Source organism: Salmo salar, unplaced genomic scaffold (genome assembly GCF_905237065.1).
Source record: "Salmo salar unplaced genomic scaffold, Ssal_v3.1, whole genome shotgun sequence".
Classification (NCBI taxonomy): domain Eukaryota; kingdom Metazoa; phylum Chordata; class Actinopteri; order Salmoniformes; family Salmonidae; genus Salmo; species Salmo salar.
Window position 1 is genome coordinate 61129 of NW_025549382.1, and position 23343 is coordinate 84471.

Here is a 23343-nt window from a genome sequence, read left to right on the forward strand (position 1 = left end):
AAGACTTTACCTCAGAAGAGTTACAGGGTGTGTTGAGTGGTGGTGTCCCGTCCTTTCAGGCTGTTGGTCTGAAGTAGAACTAGATAGATTTAAATAGTGGATTAAGGTGGTGGGTTTTTAGTGAGTGTAGGGGTATTAATGTATTTATTTGACATTTTCAAGCCAAGTATAAGGGAGTTATACTCCAGTCTAGTAGGTGGCGGTAATGCAACATGTATTGGATGCCAACCCGCCGTTAAACCTCATCGAAGAATAGCAGTGGTGGCATGCTTGAAGGTTAGCGACATATTTAACGAAATACAATAATAACTACTAGTGACACACATACTGAGTAGCAAGGTATAGCATTATCGTGTAGAACATGGTAACATATCAACATTGGATATAACAAAGCCAGTCCACACGTCGCGGTGATTCCAGGTCTGTATTTGGCTGTGGACACAGTGAGCCATTTTGTTATTCAGTATGTGCTTTCCTCTGTCTGGTGCATGTTTTCACACTGATCATCAACTTTATGGTGTGTTTGTTGGCTATGATTTTTCCATTGGTTTTAAAACCATGAAGCTGTTTCATTAACGGGTTGGTTGTTTAGCTACTATGGGGGGAAATACTGGGTTTTACACAAGACGTTCAATATGGCGATTATTATTTTAATCCAAGGCCCAAAAAAGACCGGTAACATGTGTTTTCAGTTTTTATTTATTTATATATATACCGAACTCAAATAGTTCTGTGAAATTAATAGTAACTAAGGTAAAACGGCAACGCCAGGATGTTGTTAGGGAAATAACCCAATATGCGCTGGGATTTCAATGCTAACTTTAAGTAACTTTTATTAAAAAAAAAAATTGCCACTTTTACAAGTTTTGAACCATACAGTGTTTATTTAAATGAAAAAATGCCCGAGAAGCTGGTGTTTTTGGAGGATATTGGTACGGGTGTTAGACCCGACATAACCGTTCTTCTCTCTTGTTTTGCTAGCTAGCCGTAGTTGGCTAACTTAGTCAGGTCAAAAACAATAACACTAGCTACATTTGGCATTTGTTTAATCAGTTTTCTAGTGACATTTTATTTGGATACGTCCATAACAATGAGCTAATGAGGTGCGGTTTCTCCTGGCATAGAAAATGTTCTCTCTGGTCAGGACCCCTGTTGTTCAGAGCAGCTAGCAGACAACACAACTACAATCACTTCAAACACTGGAGCCAGAAAGACTGCTGCAATTCCTTTAGTTGGACCTTCTTTTTATTTCATTTTAAATGTATTTTTATATATCCATAAAAATGATGCCAGCTGATTCATGATTTCGACTGGCTGAGAAACGCTGTCTGTCTGGTCGCGACTTCTACTTGTTCATTACTATGATATGGGACAGCTGGAGGTGGAATTTGAATATTGAATCAATTTAGCAAATGTCGGAGAGACAGCAAGGTTTATACAAATCTCTGCTGTTTAAAACTAATTGTTAATCTAAAAGAAATGTGAGATAATGTCTAGATGCTTTTTATAGTGGAGATCAAGTTTATAAATTGCCTGGCTGGGCTGATGAAACAGTGGATTGCGTAGTCAGACGGAAGGTCCAACACATTTTTGGTGGGTGGCACTTGGACTATTTAAAGAGGAACTACTTTGCAGATATGAAACACACAGTGGTGGAAAAAGTACCCAATTGTTATACTTGAGTAAAAGTAAAGATTCCATTTATAGAAAATGACTCAAGTGAAAGTCACCAAGTAAAATCCTACTTGAGTAAAAGTAAAAAAGGGTTTTGGATTTAAATATACTTAAGTATCAAAAGTTAAAGTATAACTCATTTCAAATTCCTTATATTAAGCAAACCAGACGGCACAATTACATTTTTATTTTTATTTTTATTGACTGATAGCCAGGGGCACACCCCAACACTCAGACATAATATACAAACAAAGCCTTTGTGTTTAGTGAGTCTGCCTGATCAGATGCAGTAGGGATGACAAGGGATTTTCTCTTTAAGTGCATGAATTAGATAATTTTCCTGTCCTGCTATGCATTCAAAATGCAACGAGTACTTTTGGTTGTCAGGGAAAATGTACCGAGTAGAAAGTACATGATTTTCTTTAGGAATGTAGTAAAGTAAAAGTTGACAAATTTAAATAGTAAAGTACAGATACCCCAAAAAACTACTTAAGTAAAAATACTTTAAAGTACTACTTAAGTACTTTACGCCACTGAAAACAGACAATCATAATATCAGTAAAAAATATCATATTCCCAGTTTTATGCTACGAAACCAACTTCATAAGAGGTTTTATAAATAGGTTATATTTGACTTAACATTCCATGCCGTACACCAAGGCACTGTTGTCAGAATAGATAGATGCAGTTCAATACATGATTTATATAATAAACCAATACATGTCTTGGTGGTCCAGAAAATATTGCTATCATGTTGTAAATCACAGCGGACCTGGTACCATTCAGAATGCACTGTTTCTGTTTCAATGGCTCGATATTTTTTGGACAAAAACGGACAAATGTAACTACGGCTGGGAATGTCAATATGATCACCGAGAGATAGAAGCTGTTTTTCAATCTCAAGGTCATCAGACTGCTAAACAGCAATCACTAACTCAGAGAGGCTTCTGCCTACACTGAGACCCAATCACTGGACACTTTAATAAATGGATCACTAGTCACTTTATACAATGCCACTTTAATATTGTTTACATATCTTACATTACTCATATCACATGTATATACTGTATTTTATACCATCTACTGCACCTTGTTGATGCTGCTCAGCCATCGCTCATCCATATACTTATATGTACATATTCTCATTCACCCCTTTAGATTTGTGTGTATTAGGTAGTTGTTGGGGAATTGTTAGATATTACTGCGCTGTTGGAGCTAGAAGAACATGCATTTTGCTACACTCGCATTAACATCTGCTAACCATGTGTATGTGACCAATAAAATTTGATTCAATCAAACTAGCAAGGCCAAGGCCGATGATCACAAGTCAGTTATAATGTAGCTGATAGGCTAGCGTAGCTATCTATGTAGCAAGCTAAAACACAGAGACTGAACTTAGCTAGATAGCTAGCTGCTAGGAGGATGTCATCGGAGGAGTGGGTGAGTGACTGAATTTTCCAGTGGCTACAGAGATAGGGATGCAGGTGTCATTTGGTTAGCTAGCAAGACATGTTAATCATTTAGCTATTCTGAAATTGAACGACTGTTATCCAGTTAGCATATCTCTTGCGTTTTGCAAATTCACTCTGATTATCTACTTCGATTTCAGAGCACTCTCGCCTGAGCGTGCCAGAGCGCTGAATAACTGATGATACCAACGTGCAACACCTGCTGAATATGACTGGTGTCAGTAAATGTAGGCAAAGAAAGTAAGTTAGTCACCAACATGCTGGATAACATGTAAACAACCTAACCAGGTCTGCTAGGGGGAGTCAAATGATCAGAGTGAGGTGTTCTCTCATTATGTGTCTGGAAGTAGCTAGCAAGCCAACTTTAGCCTGTTAGCTTGGGTGTTTGGTTGGGACAAGCATGCATTGTTGGAAGGCAAGCTGCAGAAGGGTGAGGAGGCTACAATTCTCTATTGCTTATCAGTGCAAATTGTTTTTAGTATTTATTTATTTTTCTCCCCGATTTCGTGGTATCCAATTGGTAGTTACAGTCTTGTCCCATCGCTGCAACTCCCGTACGGACTCGGGAGGGTCGAAGGTCGAGAGCCGTAGCGCACAATGCCCGCTTAACCCGGAAGCCAGCCGCACCAATGTGACGGAGGAAACACCGTACACCTGGTGACTGTGTCAGCGTGCACTACGCCCGCACCGCCACAGGAGTCGCTAGTGTGCGATGGGACAAGAACATCCCTGCCGGCCAAACCCTCCCCTAACCCGGCCAATTGAACGGTGTCTCATGGGTGTCACATCTAGTGGCACATCTAGCACCGTGATGCAGTGCCTTAGACCACTCAGGAGGCCCTAACAGTGCAATTGTGATGGCAAACTAGCTAAAAAAAAAGTTTGAGAGGGTTTTGTGCTAATCTTGCTTTGTTGACTAGCATTAGATGTTGATCTTGTTGATGTGTGTGTGTGTGTGTGTGTGTATATAGTGAAAAGATAGCCTACCTTGTCATGATTGTTTGATCAACAGGACTATAAAAGTTCCCAAATGTAAGAGGACTCCCATGGTATTTACATATTAACAGAAATCCATTCAGGTGTATTTTGTGGCTTTTGGTGAATGTGTTCTATTGACCTAAAGTTGCTCTGTTGCTACTTCCTGTTAACACACAGTCCAGTTCATAGTGAATAATGACAGGCCCTACTTCCTGTTAACACACAATCCAGTTCATAGTGAATGATGGCAGGCCCTACTGCCTGTAAACACACAGTCCAGTTCAAAGTGAATGATGACAGGTCCTACTTCCTGTTAACACACAATCCAGTTCATAGTGAATGATGGCAGGCCCTACTGCCTGTAAACACACAGTCCAGTTCAAAGTGAATGATGACAGGTCCTACTTCCTGTTAACACACAATCCAGTTCATAGTGAATGATGGCAGGCCCTACTGCCTGTAAACACACAGTCCAGTTCAAAGTGAATGATGACAGGTCCTACTTCCTGTTAACACACAATCCAGTTCATAGTGAATGATGGCAGGCCTGTGTGCAAATGGCATGTTTGTATATAGTCCTACTGTAGTTCTGATTGGCTATGGTGCACCAGTCTGCATAGACTCTGGTCCTGGACAAGAAAGATGGTTTATTTACTGCAGTGTCTATTAAATTGTCCAAACGCAAGGCCACTTTCCCACTCTATATTGCTATGGAATTTTCGCAAATGCCCAAACATTCATGAAAATGTGAAAATGGCCATATGACCAAGCGCTCGCTTGTCAGATATTCATGGGTTGTATATGAACAGATTTTAATAAGATTTCATGTTGCTAAAATGCAGTCAGTTCCACTTTAAACCCAGGAAACAGCCATTCACCAGCTTTTCAAGCTTAATAATGTCAAAATATATATGGGAATTAGCTTCCAAAGAATGGAGTTTCTCTGAGCAACTATCATCATTACTGCCGTCACGACCTTTATGTACTTCCAAATAAGGTCTGAATAAAAAGATGCAAGCAACTGAAAAAATGCCTTGTCTGGAAAGAATCTATATTACGTTCTGGGTAGAGCAGGTGGAATATTATTACATTCTGGGTAGGGCAGGTGGAATATTATTACGTTCTGGGTAGAGCAGGTGGAATATTATTACGTTATGGGTAGGGCAGGTGGAATATTTTTACGTTCTGGGTAGAGCAGGTGGAATATTATTACGTTCTGGGTAGGGCAGGTGGAATATTATTACGTTCTGGGTAGAGCAGGTGGAATATTATTACGTTCTGGGTAGGGCAGGTGGAATATTATTACGTTCTGGGTAGAGCAGGTGGAATATTATTACGTTCTGGGTAGAGCAGGTGGAATATTATTACGTTCTGGGTAGGGCAGGTGGAATATTATTACGTTCTGGGTAGAGCAGGTGGAATATTATTACGTTCTGGGTAGAGCAGGTGGAATATTATTACGTTCTGGGTAGGGCAGGTGGAATATTATTACGTTCTGGGTAGGGCAGGTGGAATATTATTACGTTCTGGGTAGGGCAGGTGGAATATTATTACGTTCTGGGTAGAGCAGGTGGAATATTATTACGTTCTGGGTAGGGCAGGTGGAATATTATTACGTTCTGGGTAGAGCAGGTGGAATATTTTTTACGTTCTGGGTAGGGCAGGTGGAATATTTTTACGTTCTGGGTAGAGCAGGTTTATACAACCAATTTAGATTTTATGTTCCTATACTGTTGTAGGTGATAAAACGGAGATCTTCTTTAATTAGGAGATGCTCATGCCTCTGCTCTACCATTAGGAATCGTTGTCACAAAGGTCGACAAGCTTAGGGCCAAAATAAGCTCGTAGAAACTTATTGGGCTTTTTCTTTTTTGATAGATTTTGTCAAGAGTGAAACCTCTTGCTCTGTGTTTGTTCCTCTCTGGATATAGTCAATGACCTTTCCATCTGCTGGATCAGCCAATCTGCGCGTGGCAGTAATAAGGGATTTTATTGGAGGTGCAGAAAAGGTGGATTTGATGCTTATTTCGACGTTAAGTTCGACAAGCTGTTAAATGGCTGCTTCTTGGGCTTAACAGAGAATGACTGTATTCAACGTCTCCTGTAAGCCCAGATTCTTGTTCAGTTTAGAGTGTTGACAACATGTAAACTATATTTCGTCTCTGATGTTTATTGAAAATATATACATCTGCACTTGTTGTGTCAAATACATCGTTACAGTTGTTGGCAAGGTAGCGGGCTAATTTTAGCCATATTAGCGTAGGTCGGACATCAGTCAAAACAAGACGTGGCATCGAGAAGAAGATGAAACTAGCTGAAACGAGCCACCTACGATTCCCTACATGCCAGCTTCCTGTCGTTGTTGCTAGCTATCTGGCCAACCAGAATCACAACACAGATTTCTGCCCCATTTGAAGCGATCATGTTTTGTGACGTTGTCAGCTAACCCGTCTATAGAAGTTGTTTATTTTTTGAGGACATATTTGTAACTAATATTTGCTGCTTCTCTTTCCTCTTGTATTTCAGCTAGCTATGGCCAGCCTGTCCAACTACGCTGTGCGTATGGCACGTCTCAGCGCACGTATCTTTGGGGATGTGGCGCGTCCGACGGACAACAAGTCCATGAAGGTGGTCCAGCTGTTCAAGGAGCCGCCCATGGCCCAGAAAAAGGAGGTGTACGACTGGTACCCTCAACACAAGATCTACTATGCCCTTACACAGAAGCTACGGTACATGGGACTCTTCAGGTAGACATGACATGACGATGGGCTGAATAGATCCATAGGCCTATTCATGGGAAAGGGATCTGGGTTCTTTTGGCATGTCTGTGTTTGGCATTGTGTAATAATGTATACAGCCCTACTCTAGCCAGAACCACTTATAGAGGCTTTAGAAGGTCCTTCTGGCTAACCACAGACAGTGAAATTACAGTCTTCTAGACCCTGTTTCTCTCTGTGTTCTAACCAGACAGTTTTCTAGAACCTGTTTGTCTCTGTGCTCTAACCAGACAGTTTTCTAGACCCTGTTTGTCTCTGTGTTCTAACCAGACAGTTTTCTAGAACCTGTTTGTCTCTGTGCTCTAACCAGACAGTTTTCTAGAACCTGTTTGTCTCTGTGTTCTAACCAGACAGTTTTCTAGACCCTGTTTGTCTCTGTGTTCTAACCAGACAGTTTTCTAGACCCTGTTTGTCTCTGTGCTCTAACCAGACAGTTTTCTAGACCCTGTTTGTCTCTGTGTTCTAACCAGACAGTTTTCTAGACCCTGTTTGTCTCTGTGTTCTAACCAGACAGTTTTCTAGACCCTGTTTGTCTCTGTGTTCTAACCAGACAGTTTTCTAGACCCTGTTTGTCTCTGTGTTCTAACCAGACAGTTTTCTAGACCCTGTTTGTCTCTGTGCTCTAACCAGACAGTTTTCTAGACCCTGTTTGTCTCTGTGTTCTAACCAGACAGTTTTCTAGACCCTGTTTGTCTCTGTGTTCTAACCAGACAGTCTTCTAGACCGTGTTTGTCTCTGTGTTCTAACCAGACAGTTTTCTAGACCCTGTTTGTCTCTGTGTTCTAACCAGACAGTTTTCTAGACCCTGTTTGTCTGTGCTCTAACCAGACAGTTTTCTAGACCCTGTTTGTCTCTGTGTTCTAACCAGACAGTTTTCTAGACCCTGTTTGTCTCTGTGTTCTAACCAGACAGTTTTCTAGACCCTGTTTGTCTCTGTGTTCTAACCAGACAGTTTTCTAGACCCTGTTTGTCTCTGTGTTCTAACCAGACAGTCTTCTAGACCCTGTTTGTGTTCTAACCAGACAGTTTTCTAGACCCTGTTTGTCTCTGTGTTCTAATCAGACAGTTTTCTAGACCCTGTTTGTCTCTGTGTTCTAACCAGACAGTTTTCTAGACCCTGTTTGTCTCTGTGTTCTAATCAGACAGTTTTCTAGACCCTGTTTGTCTCTGTGTTCTAACCAGACAGTCTTCTAGACCCTGTTTGTGTTCTAACCAGACAGTTTTCTAGACCCTGTTTGTCTCTGTGTTCTAATCAGACAGTTTTCTAGACCCTGTTTGTCTCTGTGTTCTAACCAGACAGTTTTCTAGACCCTGTTTGTCTCTGTGTTCTAACCAGACAGTTTTCTAGACCCTGTTTGTCTCTGTGTTCTAACCAGACAGTTTTCTAGACCCTGTTTGTCTCTGTTCTTCTGAACACGTCCTTTTAGTTTAGTACTAATGCTGCTTACCTCAGTAACACCATTCCCTCCCTGTTTCCCCACCAGAGATGAGCACGAGGACTTCAAGGAGGAGATGCGGCGGTTGAGGAAACTACGAGGCAAGGGGAAACCCAAGAAGGGCGAAGGAAAGAGAGCCACCAAGAAGAAATAAGCACTTCCTTTCCCTGTCATATAGGACCTATGGCTAAACCCAGCCTTTCCCTGTCATATAGGACCTATGGGTAAACCCAGCCTTTCCCTGTCATATAGGACCTATGGGTAAACCCAGCCTTTCCCTGTCATATAGAACCTATGGGTAAACCCAGCCTTTCCCTGTCATATAGGACCTATGGGTAAACCCAGCCTTTCCCTGTCATATAGAACCTATGGCTAAACCCAGCCTTTCCCTGTCATATAGGACCTATGGGTAAACCCAGCCTTTCCCTGTCATATAGGACCTATGGGTAAACCCAGCCTTTCCCTGTCATATAGGACCTATGGGTAAACCCAGCCTTTCCCTGTCATATAGGACCTATGGGTAAACCCAGCCTTTCCCTGTCATATAGAACCTATGGGTAAACCCAGCCTTTCCCTGTCATATAGGACCTATGGGTAAACCCAGCCTTTCCCTGTCATATAGGACCTATGGCTAAACCCAGCCTTTCCCTGTCATATAGGACCTATGGGTAAACCCAGCCTTTCCCTGTCATATAGAACCTATGGGTAAACCCAGCCTTGCCCTGTCATATAGGACCTATGGCTAAACCCAGCCTTTCCCTGTCATATAGGACCTATGGGTAAACCCAGCCTTTCCCTGTCATATAGGACCTATGGGTAAACCCAGCCTTTCCCTGTCATATAGAACCTATGGGTAAACCCAGCCTTTCCCTGTCATATAGGACCTATGGGTAAACCCAGCCTTTCCCTGTCATATAGGACCTATGGGTAAACCCAGCCTTTCCCTGTCATATAGGACCTATGGGTAAACCCAGCCTTTCCCTGTCATATAGGACCTATGGGTAAACCCAGCCTTGCCCTGTCATATAGGACCTATGGGGGAATCACAACAGGCCTCGTTTGCTTTGGGACACCAGAGGAATGGCCTCCCTAACTGTGTTCACATCGGTAACATGTGACCCCACTCAGGATGTTCATATTAAATGGGCCCTTGTAACAGCTGATGATGATGATGATGATGTGTTGAGAGGATCCTTTCATATCCCATCACAGAACATCCTGTCTGACAAGTGACCAGTCTTTGATCGCTGTGTGTTTGGTACATAAAACATTTCTGTTCATTGCTTTACAAGATGTTTCATTTAGGTTTCAATTGTATCCGCGTTGTTAGCAGCTTTCCGTTCTCATACCATCTGTACAGTGAATAGGTGAAGGAGACCTGGAGGGCATCAGTACATGTCATTGTGATGCTAGTATGTTCCTATTGGCTGAGACAAAGCTGCTGATTTTACATCTGTTCTGAGTAACACCAGGTGTCATGAATAAAATACTGTCAACAAATCTGCTGAGATGTGTAGGAGGACTCTCTCCATTTTGTGACTGGTTTATTGCCATGTAATTACTGTGCTATACAATGTTGTTAATAGTGACTTAGTGTAACTACAGGAAACCCATTAAAACCTGTTCTGACCTGATCCCTTGATGACTTGATGCCCAGGGCCCAGTTTTTCAAAAGTGATCTGTATTTCTCCTATCGGATAGGACTGAGTAGATAGAAATAGAATGTCTGAATCCTTGACTTGAATGGAGACTCTGGTTCTATTCATTATATTTCTATGTATTTAGTCTGACAGGAGAAACTCATAACTGTTGAAAAACTAGTCTGAGGGTGGTTGGATTTGGATGTCACTCAATACGTGGATATCTTTTAATGTTGCTGCTACACACACCGTTCATAAAGCCATGTGTGTGTTCAGATCACCTTGATACACATGTTAACTGGTGTAGTGGGTCTTGTCCAGAGACTGACTGCTTACGTCCAACAATGCCACCCTATTCCCTATGTAGTGCACTACTATAGACCAGGGCCCTATTCCCTATGTAGTGCACTACTTTAGACCAGAGCCCTATTCCCTATGTAGTGCACTACTATAGACCAGAGCCTTATTCCCTATGTAGTGCACTACTTTAGACCAGAGCCCTATTCCCTGTGTTGTGCACCACTTTAGACCAGAGCCCTGTTCCCTATATAGTTGATAAGAGAATTATCTAATAAAGGTAAATGAATCAATAAACCATGATGAATTATTAGTCATACAGCATGGTTAATGAATGATCAATGTAGGGATCGATTAGTTTGATTCGTTCCGGAAAGTCCAGGAACCACTGGAGAGGGAAAGAAATGTGTGTATGCAATTAGTATAGAGAGATAGAGAAGCAGATGGTCAAGGGACTAAAACCTCAGAGTTCCTAACCTTGGAGGAAAAGAACAGGCTGAGCCAGAAGGTGATAAACAGTGTGAAGTTTATGGGGGTTGCAGGTCACCAACGGATTGTGTGTAAATGCATGTGCGTAAGTTAGCAAGAACTATATAATGACTGTTTTGTTATCCTGACACCAGAACGTTCTCTGAATAAAGCTACAAGAAACCTTTTGCAGAAAGCTGAGTCCTTGCCTAATTATTTTAACCCATTGTCTTACAAACCTTGGGCATTAGTCAAGGCGAATTGATTATTATCATCAAGATATAAAATTCCTATAACAATTGGTCCTATTCGAGCCGGATCTCAAACTGCCGCTGTCGTTCCAAGGAGACACTGAAACCGTGCACGGGCGGATGAAATATCTGTAAATCACCTGGCCCTTTACTATGGGTTCTTTACAGGCCGGTGGCAAACTGGTACGCGACAGAGGTGGTGACGAGATTCTACGAACATTGAATTCTCAGCTGCAAGATAAGGTCAGTAATCTTTATTCATTATTTTGGGGTTAAATTCTAAACTTACTAAAAATTCCTATAAAGCTTTGGTCAAGATAAAGGTGAGGGAGGATTTTAAATATAGGAAGTAGTCTGGGACTATTCGGAAACGGACGGGTCCGTAATGACTCGTAGTAGTTGAGGCCATTACTAAAAATAAACTACCCCGTATCGATATAGTCTGGGACTATTCAAAAGATATGGGATGTAGTCTGGGACTACTAAAAATATATGGGAAGTTGTCTGGGACTACTAAAAATATATGGGAAGTAGTCTGGGACTATTCAAAATATATGGGAAGTAGTCTGGGACTACTAAAAATATATGGGAAGTAGTCTGGGACTACTAAAAATATATGGGAAATAGTCTGGGACTACTAAAAATATATGGGAAGTTGTCTGGGACTACTAAAAATATATGGGAAATAGTCTGGGACTACTAAAAATATATGGGAAGTAGTCTGGGACTATTCAAAATATATGGGAAGTAGTCTGGGACTACTAAAAATATATGGGAAGTAGTCTGGGACTACTAAAAATATATGGGAAATAGTCTGGGACTACTAAAAATATATGGGAAGTAGTCTGGGACTACTAAAAATATATGGGAAGTAGTCTGGGACTACTAAAAATGTATGGGAAGTATTCTGGGACTACTAAAAATATATGGGAAGTAGTCTGGGACTACTAAATATATATGGGAAGTAGTCTGGGACTACTAAAAATATATGGGAAATAGTCTGGGACTACTAAAAATATATGGGAAATAGTCTGGGACTATTAGGGGTATATGGGAAGTAGTCAGGAACTATTAAAAATATAGAATAAAAGCACACCCATAGATTGTGAGAATAAGCATAATAACAAGGAAAGCAATTGAATAATATGGGTGGTAAATCCTCGAAGGAGGTCCTGGAATTAAGAGAGATATATGAGAGATATATTGAATCCAAGGATAAAAGGAACATTTATTTTGACCCAAAATGGAGAAATAAGTATGAATTTGATGGACGTTTAGATGTAGAAAAGCTAGAGTTAATGGTAGAACATAGACATGTAGATAGTGAAGAGGACAGGGCAGTCAAAGCCCTGAGAAGGCTGCTGGAAGAACAGGGTAAGGAGAGAGAGGAGCTACTGAAGTTGAGAGAGGATGGAGAGAGTGGCCAGTACCCTATGATAGCATTGCCAAACCCACGGGCTGGGGATGATGGGGCACAGGCCACTCTGGATGTATACAGGGCATGGACACAGAGAGATGTGGTCCGAGCCGTAGAGGGTGTAGTGCATCCTAAGACAGGTATAGAAGGGTTCAGAAGAGATCTGGAAGGTCTAGCAGCCAGCTTTAAGCTAGACACAGGGGAGATTGAGAGAGCAGTAAGACAGCTGGTGGGGAAGGACTGGGCAGCGGTCCGGGGACAGTGGGTACCTGGACATAATGATTTGGTGGTATTGCCCTGGGCGATAGATGGACAGTATGTCGAGAAAATCACACAGCTGTGTAATAATCTGAGGGACCACTATCACCGACATGCAGATTTCTCTAAGGTCCACGAATGTAAACAAGAAGACAATGAGACTATAAGTCAATACCTAGAGAGATTAAAGGAGGTATTCAATGCCAACAGTGGGTTAATAGAGCCACCGGTAGCCCAGGGGAACGATACAGCATATCACCAGCAACTGAAAATAGCTTTCCTCAGTGGAATGCGCCCAGAGATAAGTCGTGCCATAAAAAGGACTCTAGTAGGATGGGGAATAGCAACTCTGGCAGAGGTGAAGAGATATGCCGTTCACTATGAGCAGCATGGGAAAAACAACAGGATTAAAAAAGAACAGAAAAAAGCAGAGTACCTGATAGCAACCCTAGGGGAAATAGCAGGGAGGAGAAGAGACTCTGTAGACAGAAGGGGGAAAACAGGGAGACGCGCTGACAAAGACGGAAAGAAGCGGTGTTTTAATTGCGATAGAACAGGACATTTCGCCAGAGACTGTAAAACACCCTGTGAACATTGTGACCGAGTAGGACACAACTACCGAAATTGTAAACATGAACAATAGCATTGTGGTTCAGTGGTAGAATTCTTGCCTGGCATGCGGGGGACCCGTGTACTGATCCCAGCTCATGGGACTAAAATTAAATTATTGTTATGTTTTGACTGGAACGATACGGTTGTTAGTGTTTGTTTAAGATAGAAACCAAATGTTTTGATAGCTTGTTTAGTTTAAATAGGAAGACAGATTCTTTGAAAATAATAGCGAGGCGAATTCGATAAAGTACGTTGTTTGTGGTCTGAATGGCCTGCTTAAAGGATTTATAGAGAATGGGAGTTGTATTTGAATGACGGAATCAAGGAAAAGGCAGTTAGTTAAATCTAAATGAATTATAAAGAGTGGAAATTAATAATTGCGACAGAATTGTGGCGATATACATGATATTTTTTTTAAACCCTTGGACATTTCATAAGACTATAAGCCAATACCTAGAGAGATTAAAGGACGTGTCCAATGCTAATAGTGGGTTAATAGAACCCCGGTAGTGGATGGATTTGATGCCCCGTATTATCAGGAATTAAAAATTGCTTTCCTCAGTGGAATGCGTCCCGAGATAAATCGTGCCACCAAACAGAACCTCCTAGGGTGGGGGCTAGCAGATGAGGGAAATAAGAGAGGCCAAAGACGGGGTCGAGACAAATACAGAGAGAAGGTCAGGCGCCCACAGAAAAGCATGTTCAATCACATAAGCCATTGAGGAAGTTTAAAACTAATGATGGGGGGAGTACAATGGAATTATAAATATTATTAGGTTTTGTTTATAGTCAACTTTGGGGTTTTTGAATCAGTGTGATAGGATGAAACGCTGACCAAGTGGTTATTTTATGGAAAAAGAAGCGCTTAGCTCTCTTTGAAAACAAAATAATAACAAATTCCTAGGGACAGGATATCTTAAAGGGGTATACACACATGGCATTTTGGAAGTTTTGTTTTCTTAGTTTAATTAAAAACGTGAAATTATTTTGATAGGGAATGTTCTGGGAACCTGGGATGCAAAATGTAGATAAAGTTCTTAGCTTTCATTTGTTTAATGTAGTAAGAAACACGGTTCTGAAAGGGTGGTATGACTTTTGACCCCTCTGGTGACTTTTCCTGTGTGGTCTGATCAGCCACATTGAAAAGCCATTTGGATGGTGAATTTAAGGTCATTGGTGATATTGATTTTAAGGGAATTTGTAGAACTGATAATTATGATGGAGTTAAAGTTCTTAGACACAATTGATAATTTGAAACAATGAGAAGACTAAAAGGGCAAAGCCTTAGACTAAGGGTAGGCTTCTTTAAGTCTATTTTCCTAGAACAATAAGGGTAAAATAATTTTTCTTGGTGGAGTAAATCAGATTAGTCATTTTGATCTGATTATGTGATTTGAAAATATTTTGACCAGTAGCAGGGGTATTTTTTACATGATCTAGATACGTTTATTTTCTCTTAGGAAGTCAGCTGTTGTTGAATTCAGTGTAAGACATTTATACACAACAAGGCTGTGGAATTGATATAATAGTATTACTATATTTTGTTGTGAATAAGTTTAATAATGATAGACTTATGTCAACAGGACAGGGATATATGACATCTGTAGGTGATCCAAGATTATTGAGGGTAACGAGATACATTTAAGTAGATATGCAATATCTAGACAGGTTGATTTTTCTAAAACTCAGGAGTGAAATCAAGGAGACAATGAGACATTTAGTCAATATTTGGAAACAACCCATATTATGAGAAAAAGTAGGAGACAGATAGAAGGGAAGATGGAGAAATCCTCCCTTGCAATGCTGAAACCTTGAGGGTTGGGGAGAAGCAGGAAGAAAGAAGGGGGACAGCAGGAGTAGATAGGAAGAGAATTTGGTTCACTAAAGCTCTAGGATATTAATTAATGGAGAGACTATCGGCTCCATTGGCAGGCATGTATTTTAGTTTTGATTTTAAGTTTATGTTTGGTAAATTCGCTAGGAGGAGATTAGTATAATTTTGTTGAAAGTAATTGTTACCCTAACTAAAAGGGAAATGAAAGCTTAGTTGGTTTCAGGTGTTAGACACTGAACCATTGCTCAGACGCTATTCTGCACAGTAGGCCGAAATAGTAGCATTGACTAGAACCGGTGAAATAAGAAAGGAGAGAAAAGTTACTATTTACACAGACAAGCACATAGACATTTAAAACCATACAAAGCAGCACAGATAAATCTTAAAGAAGATAAAACACTTGACAGAGAATTGTTACAGAATATCTGAGGATGAAGGCCCCAGGGAGAATTGGACATGTGGAAAATGAAAGGGGGCATCCTACAAGAGAAGGTCTGACATAAGGATCATTTACTTATCCTACCAAAGACATTGTATGGATACGCAGCAATATTGATACATGCTAAGCAATGTATCAAGGGGAGGGAAGTATAGTAGAGTAGTTAGGAAAGAGTGATGGCCTAAAGGATAATTACTTAAACAATTTCTTTGTAAGAAGATCCATTCCAACATTTGGAATTGGACTTATTGAACTATTCCGAAATGAGGGGAAGAAGGGGTGTTTAACAATAACAGATAAGTATAGCAAATGGGTAGAAGCGTTCCCAACTTACTTGGTGGACATGATTATGGTAGCTAAAATATTAAGTCAAGATATTATCCCTAGAGTTGGTTTACTAGGAGCCATCTCTTTAAATGATGGATGACATTTTAGCTAATCAAGTAGAGCCTATAGAATGCCAGAGTTAGAGATACCAGAACAGGTAGACATAGAAGTTGAAGAAATACTAGCAGAGCACATGAGAAGACTGTTTGTTAACCAAACCCGTATGTCCAAGATTTTGTGTCCAACAGGTGAATTACAGGAGAAGGTGATTCACTCAATCCAACCAGGAGACTGGGTGTGGATCCAGTCCCTGAGGAGAAAAAACTGGAAGCAACACCGTTGGATAGAAAACACTCTAAAGTTTCTAAAATCAAAAACTTCCCACCAAAAACTTCTGGTGAATTTACAAAAATACTCATCATAAACCTTGACAAAATACATAACAATTATTTTAAGAATCATAGATAGACTACTCCTTTATGCAACCGCGGTGTCAGATTTTAAAATAGCTTTACGGAGAAAGCACATTTTTCAATATTCTGAGTACATAGCTCAGCCATCACAGCTAGCTATTCAGACACCCGCCAACTTCGGGGTCACCTAAACTCAGAATTAGTATTAGAAATATTGTATTACCTTTGCTGATCTTCCTCAGAATGCACTTCCAGGACTGCTACTTCCACAACAAATGTTGATTTTGTTCGAAATAATCCATAGTTATGTCCAAATACCTCCGTTTTGTTCGTGCGTTCAGGTCAATATCCAAAGGTAACGCGCGAGCGCATTTCGAGAACAAAAAATCCAAAATGTTCCATCACCGTTCTTAGAAGCATGTCAAACGCTGTTTAAAATCAATTTTTATGGTATTTGTCTCGTAAAATAGCGATAATATTCCAACCGGACAATATTCCAACCGCGCCCCCCAACTCTCCGCCGCAACTGTAAATAGTATCATTTGTCTATAAAATTGTTATAAGTACACCTCTGCATAACATTGTATCCTTATTAACATTAAAGAAAACAAAAAAACACAAAAAAGAAAGAAATATAGATCAACTTACAACAAAGAATAACTTTATTAACATTGTTTTTTAGTCTGTAACAGAAAAGACTTAAAGTGCATCAATTTGCCTGAAATTAAAAAAAAAATTCAAGCCTTATTTAAACTGTAAACATTTTTTTACCATTTGATACTGAAAAATAAAATAAAATATAATCAATAAATAATAATACATTCAAATTGATCAGCAACATTAACCTGTTGGGGATAAGGGGCAGTATTTGCACGGCTGGATGAAAAAACGTACCCGATTTAATCTGGTTACTACTCCTGCCCAGAAACTAGAATATGCATATAATTATTAGCTTTATTAGCTTCAATGCTCCCAGTATTCTACCTGGCTCACCTTCTGTGGGAACTCCATCAGGGGACAATACCCAACCATCCTCTATCCATTCCATACAGAGTTTCTCTCCTCGTCTCTTCCATTCCTTCCCTCCATTGATTTCGAGCGTGGATTTTAGAGCCTTTAATACTCTTTCCGCTTCTTCACTGGTAGTCATGTTTTTGTTTTACTGTATTATCCCCGTATTTATTTTCCGACCAACACAAAAATAATTGATAAATCACCCCGCTTCTAACCCACCTATCTAAACTTGGTGTTCGTACACTTGACAAATACCAGATATCAACAAAATCAATAAATCAAACCATTCTACACCATCAAACATTTAAACATTGAAACAGCAAATTAATTGATAAATGTTAAAGGAATTTTATATCTTGATGATAATAATCAATAATCAATTCGCCTTGACTAATGCCCAAGGTTTGTAAGACAATGGGTTAAAATAATTAGGCAAGGACTCAGCTTTCTGCAAAAGGTTTCTGTAGCTTTATTCAGAGAACGTTCTGGCGTCAGGATAACAAAACAGTCATTATATAGTTCTTGCTTACTTACGCACATGCATTTACACACAATCCGTTGGTGACCTGCAACCCCCATAAACTTCTCACACTGTTTATCACCTTCTGGCTCAGCCTGTTCCTTTCCTTCAAGGTTAAGAACTCTCTGAGGTTTTACTCCCTTGACCATCTGCTTCTGTAGCTATACTAATTGCATACACACATTTCTTTCCCTCTCCAGTGGTTCCTGGACTTTCCGGAACTAATCAGACTAATCGATCCCTACATTGATCATTACATTGATTATTCATTAAACCTGCTGTATGACTAATAATTCATCATGGTTTATTGATTAATTTACTTTTATTAGATAATTCTCTTATCAATTCCACCCTTAAATGATTCACTAATTCACCATGATGATCACATGCTATAAGTAATCACTAATAATCTCACGCTATATGGAAATACAATAATCACACGCTATATGGAAATACAATAATCACACGCTATATGGAATTTAATTGTGATACAAGGATTTAACAAGACTAATACATAATTATTCCTCCTATACCCATCAATGACAGTCCTAGGCCTCTTTCCAATTATGAAACTTCGATTCAGGATTTTCATCATAATTTTCATTAAAGGAACAGTCTATCAAAACGTTGAAAATTCAATCAAAACGTTGAAAATTGGTTCATCAAACATTGGCTCCTCATGATTAAAAGAAACGGAGCCATCTTCCTGGCCTGGAGGCCCGCATTCGCCATCCCACTGATCGGAGCTCGGAATTGGCCCATATCTCACCATCTGCTGCGTCATCGATCTCTCTAGAGTCCTGGTGATTAACCTCTATGGGCTAGGTGGCGCGTTATTCAAAAATCCTCAAAAATGCAAAAACGTCAGTTTTTCAAACATATGACTATTTTACACCATTTTAAAGACAAGACTCTCGTTAATCTAACCACACTGTCCGATTTCAAAAAGGCTTTACAACGAAAGCAAAACATTAGATTATGTCAGCAGAGTACCCAGCCAGAAATAATCAGACACCCATTTTTCAAGCTAGCATATAATGTCACAAAAAACAAAACCACAGCTAAATGCAGCACTAACCATTGATGATCTTCATCAGATGACACACCTAGGACATTATGTTATACAATACATGCATGTTTTGTTCAATCAAGTTCACGTTCAGAACTAGCATACCCCCCGCAAACCTCCGGTGAATTTACTAAATTACTCACGATAAACGTTCACAAAAAACATAACAATTATTTTAAGATTTATAGATACAGAACTCCTTTGTGCAATCGAGGTGTCCGATTTTAAAATAGCTTTTCGGTGAAAGCACATTTTGCAATATTCTGAGTAGATAGCCCAGCCATCACGGCTAGCTATTTAGACACCCACCAAGTTTAGCCCTGACCAAACTCCGATTTACTATTACAAAAGTTTGATTACCTTTGGTGTTCTTCATCAGAATGCACTCCCAGGACTGCTACTTCAATAGCAAATGTTGTTTTGGTTCAAAATAATCCATAGTTATATCCAAATAGCGGCGTTTTGTTCGTGCGTTCAAGACACTCTCTGAAGTGTAAATAAGGGTCACGAGCATGGCGCATTTCGTGACAAAAGATTTCTAAATATTCCATTACCGTACTTCGAAGCATGTCAACCGCTGTTTAAAATCAATTTTTATGCCATTTTTCTCGTAAAAAAGCGATAATATTCCGACCGGGAATCTGCGTTTAGGTAAACAGACGAAAGAAAACAAAGCATGGGGTCGACTCGGGCATGCGCCTGCGTCTCACAGTACTGTGACCAGCCACTATCCAAACGAGCTACTTTTTTTCAGCCAGAGCCTGTAAAGCCACGATTCAGCTTTTTGCTGCCTTCTGAGAGCCCATGGGAGCCGTAGGAAGTGTCACGTAACAGCAGAGATCCCCTGTAATGGATAGAGATAATCAAGAAGGGCAAGAAATTGTCAGACAGGGCACTTCCTGTATAGAATCTTCTCAGGTTTTGGCCTGCCAAATGAGTTCTGTTATACTCACAGACACCATTCAAACCGTTTTAGAAACTTTGGAGTGTTTTCTATCCAAAGCTAATAATTATATGCATATTCTAGTTTCTGGGCAGGAGTAATAATCAGATTAAATCGGGTACGTTTTTTATCCGGCTGTGAAAATACTGCCCCCTAGCCATAACAGGTTAAAAAAGTGGATAGAAACAGAGGGAGATATAATGATGAGAACTAGGAGTCGAGAGCGTGTAAGTGGTGCTGCACAACCCAGAGCCCTCAGTAGACTAGTTTATCATAACCAAAGACCGGATAGGAATAGACAAAAGAAAGGGAGAAATGGATGCTTTAACTGTAACAAACCGGGTCATTTCGCTAGAGAATGTGAAGTTCTGTGTAAACACTGCAATAAAATAGGTTGAAACTGCAAAAAGAGTGAATCGGTTGAGATAGAGCATCTAACAGTAACTGTCGGGGTAACAGAGTACCTGATAGCAACCCTAGGAGAAATAGCGGGGAGGAGCAGAGACTCCGTCGACAGAAGGGGAAAAACAGGGAGACACGCGGACAGAGACGAAGAGAAGCGGTGTTTTAACTGTGATAGAACGGGACATCTCGCCAGAAACTGTAAAACACCCTGTAAACATTGTGACCGAGTAGGACACAACCACCGAAATTGCAGCTCTAAGCAATAGCATTGGTGGTTCAGTGGTAGCATTCTCACCTGCCATGCGGGAGGCCCGGGTTCGGATCCCAGCCCATGCTCTATGGGACTGAAATTTAATTGTTATGTTTTGAATGGAACCTTAAGGTTGTTAGTGGTTGTTTAAGATATAAACCGAACGTTTTGATGGCTTGTTTAGTTTAAATTGAAGAGACAGTTACCGAAATCTAATGAATTATAATGAGCGGATAGGTTTAAAGGGAGTAGTATTAAGTATTATATAAATTTGGCGATTTACATGGTACATATAAGGTCATAGACATTTCATAAGTGTGAAGCCGAAAGAGAGATACAGTTGGAACATTGGTTTTAATCTTGCGATAGAGGAAAGGCAGAACGCTGTTTGAAAAGAGGTAATCGCTGGGCTATGTTTGGCGGGAAAGAAGCGTTTTGTTTTGTGATGAATTCTGGTTATTGGTTCGTGGTATTGATTGTTTAGTAACACCAGTGAATTGAACATTGCATGGAAAAATATCAAGTCATTAAAGTGAAGTACAGGTGGAGTTCATTTTATATTTACAGGGACGGTGCACATTAAACACAGTTGTGTATAATGGCAGGGTATTCCTAGCAAACAGAATGGGCCGGTTTGCAGACAAACTGAAGGGGTTTTAAGGTTTTAAGCAATCTTGGGTCAAATTAGTCAAATAGTACATTAAAATATGGGGTTTCATAGATTGAAATACAGTATTGTATCCAAGGGTAGCGCATGTTCAATTAAGTTTAAAACTAATGATTGGGGGGGAGTACAATGGAATTATAAGCATTTTTAGGTTTTGTTTGTAGTTCATTTTTGGGTTTCTGAATCGGTGTAGTATGAGGAAATGCTGACCAAGTGGTTATTTTATGGAAAAAGGAGCGCTTAGCTCTTTTGAGAAAAATTCCTAGGGACAGGATATCTTAAAGGGGTATACACACATGGCATTTTGAAGTTTTGTTTTCTGAGTTTTAATTAAGCACGTGAAATTCTTTTAATAGGGAATGTTCTGGGAACTTGAGATACAAAATGTAAATTAAGTTATTAGCTTTCATTTGTCTAATATAGTAAGAAACACGGTTCTGAAAAGGGGGTATGACTTTTTACCCCTCTGGTGACTTTTCCTTTTGTGGTCTGATCAGCTGCAATGAAAAGCCATTTGGATGGTGAATTTAAGGTCATTGGTGATATTGATTTTAAGGAAATTTGGAGAACTGATAATTATGATGGAGTTAAAGTTCTTAGACACAAGTGATAATTTGAACCAATGAGAAGATAGAATGACGATAAGGGTACAATAATTTTTCTTTGTGGAGAAGTTCAGATTAGTCATTTTGATCTGATTATGTTATGTGAATATCATTTGATAATTAGGAATATTTTTTACATGATCTAGATACGTTTATTTTCCCTTTGGAAGTCAGCTGTGGTTGAAAGCAGTGTAAGAGATTTAACAAAACAAGGCTGTGGAATTGATATAATAGTATTATATTTTGTTGTGAGTAAGTTTAATAATGGTAGACTTATGTCAAGCATTAGGATATATTCTAAGCCAACAGGATAGGAATATATGACATCTGTAGGTAATCCAGGATCATTGAGGGTATTGAGATACATTTAAGTAGCTATGGAATAAGACAATGAGACATTTAGTACTCCCCTGCAATGCTGAGACCTTGATGGGTTGGAAGTAGAAGGAGGAGAGCATAAGCAAGGAAGAGAAGATAAAAGTGAAACAGAAGAATTAGATAACGGTTAGTGAGTGACGACCAGCATAGTTAAATTATAAACAGGTGAGGACAGAAATAATACTGGGAGAGACAGAAAATACATAAGAATAGAAGATAGAAGGATAATTTAGTTAGGTTCGTTTAGATAGTCACTCCATGTATTAATATCCTATCAGCTCCATTGGCATGTATTTTAGTTTTGATTTTAAGTTTATGTTTGGTAAATTCTATCAGGAGAGATATAACTATTTACACAGACAAGCACATAGGCATTTAAAACCACACAAAGCAGCACAGATAAATCTTAAGACACTTGGTAGAGAATTGTTACAGGGTAACTAAGGATGAATGCCCCAGGGAGAATTGGACATGTGTAAAATGAAAGGGGGCAATCCTACAAGAGAAGGGCTGAAATAAGGATAATTTACTGATCTTACCAAAGACATTGTTTAGATATGCAGTAAAATTGATACATGGCTTGAGCCATGTATAAAAAGGGGGAGTATGGTAGAGCAGGCGATAGAACAGGATAGGATGCTACTAGAACAAAAACATTTTTTGTAGAATTTCCATTCCAACATTTGGAAATGGACTTATTGAACTATTCCGAATTGAGGGGAAGAAGGGGTGTTTAACAATAACAGATAAGTATAGCAAATGGGTAGAAGCGTTCCCAACTTACTTGGTGGACATGATTATGGTAGCTAAAATATTAGGACAAGATATAATCCCTAGTGTTGATACTGGGATCTATCTCTTTAAATGATGGATGACAGTTTAGCTAATCAGGTAGAGCCTATAGAATGCCAGAGTTAGAGATACCAGAACAGGTAGACATAGAAGTTGAAGAAATACTAGCAGAGCACATGAGAAGACTGTTTGTTAACCAAACCCGTATGTCCAAGATTTTGTGTCCAACAGGTGAATTACAAGAGAAGGTGATTCACTCAATCCAACTAGGAGACTGGGTGTGGATCCAGTCCCTGAGGAGAAAAAACTGGAAGCAGTCCCGTTGGGAAGGCCCATACCAGGTGCTGTTAAACCATTGCCTTTGCCATTAGGAAAGCTGAGAGAGTCACTTGGGTCCACGTTACCCACTG

At 39.8% G+C, this 23343-nt stretch overlaps 2 protein-coding genes across 11 annotated transcripts in view; one reads left to right on the plus strand and one right to left on the minus strand.

Moving 5' to 3' along the window:
* The window catches only part of LOC106594602 (uncharacterized), a 126609-nt gene that overhangs the window by 50155 nt on the left and 53111 nt on the right, over positions 1–23343 (minus strand). The gene's annotated exons all lie outside the window — the stretch shown is intronic.
* LOC123723791 (28S ribosomal protein S33, mitochondrial) lies at positions 124–9968 on the plus strand. 6 transcript variants are annotated; one of them, XM_045713247.1, is made up of 3 exons: positions 124–276; positions 6648–6868; positions 8383–9968. In XM_045713247.1, exons 1-3 carry the CDS (start codon positions 139–141, stop codon positions 8486–8488), a joined length of 465 nt encoding a protein of 154 aa, XP_045569203.1. In that variant the 5' UTR covers positions 124–138; the 3' UTR covers positions 8489–9968. The 6 variants fall into 6 exon arrangements, with proteins under 6 accessions (XP_045569203.1, XP_045569204.1, XP_045569207.1 ...); XM_045713248.1 differs by having other exon boundaries at positions 6648–6850; XM_045713251.1 differs by having other exon boundaries at positions 173–420; positions 6648–6850.

Excerpts from the sequence above, each read along its gene's own strand:
- LOC123723791 (XM_045713247.1), top strand. The coding sequence starts at position 139 with ATGTATTTATTTGACATTTTCAAGCCAAGTATAAGGGAGTTATACTCC. Across the intron at positions 277-6,647 it reads CAGTGGTGGCATGCTTGAAG|CTAGCTATGGCCAGCCTGTC; the intron begins GTTAGCGACATA and ends CTTGTATTTCAG. Across the intron at positions 6,869-8,382 it reads CGGTACATGGGACTCTTCAG|AGATGAGCACGAGGACTTCA; the intron begins GTAGACATGACA and ends TTTCCCCACCAG.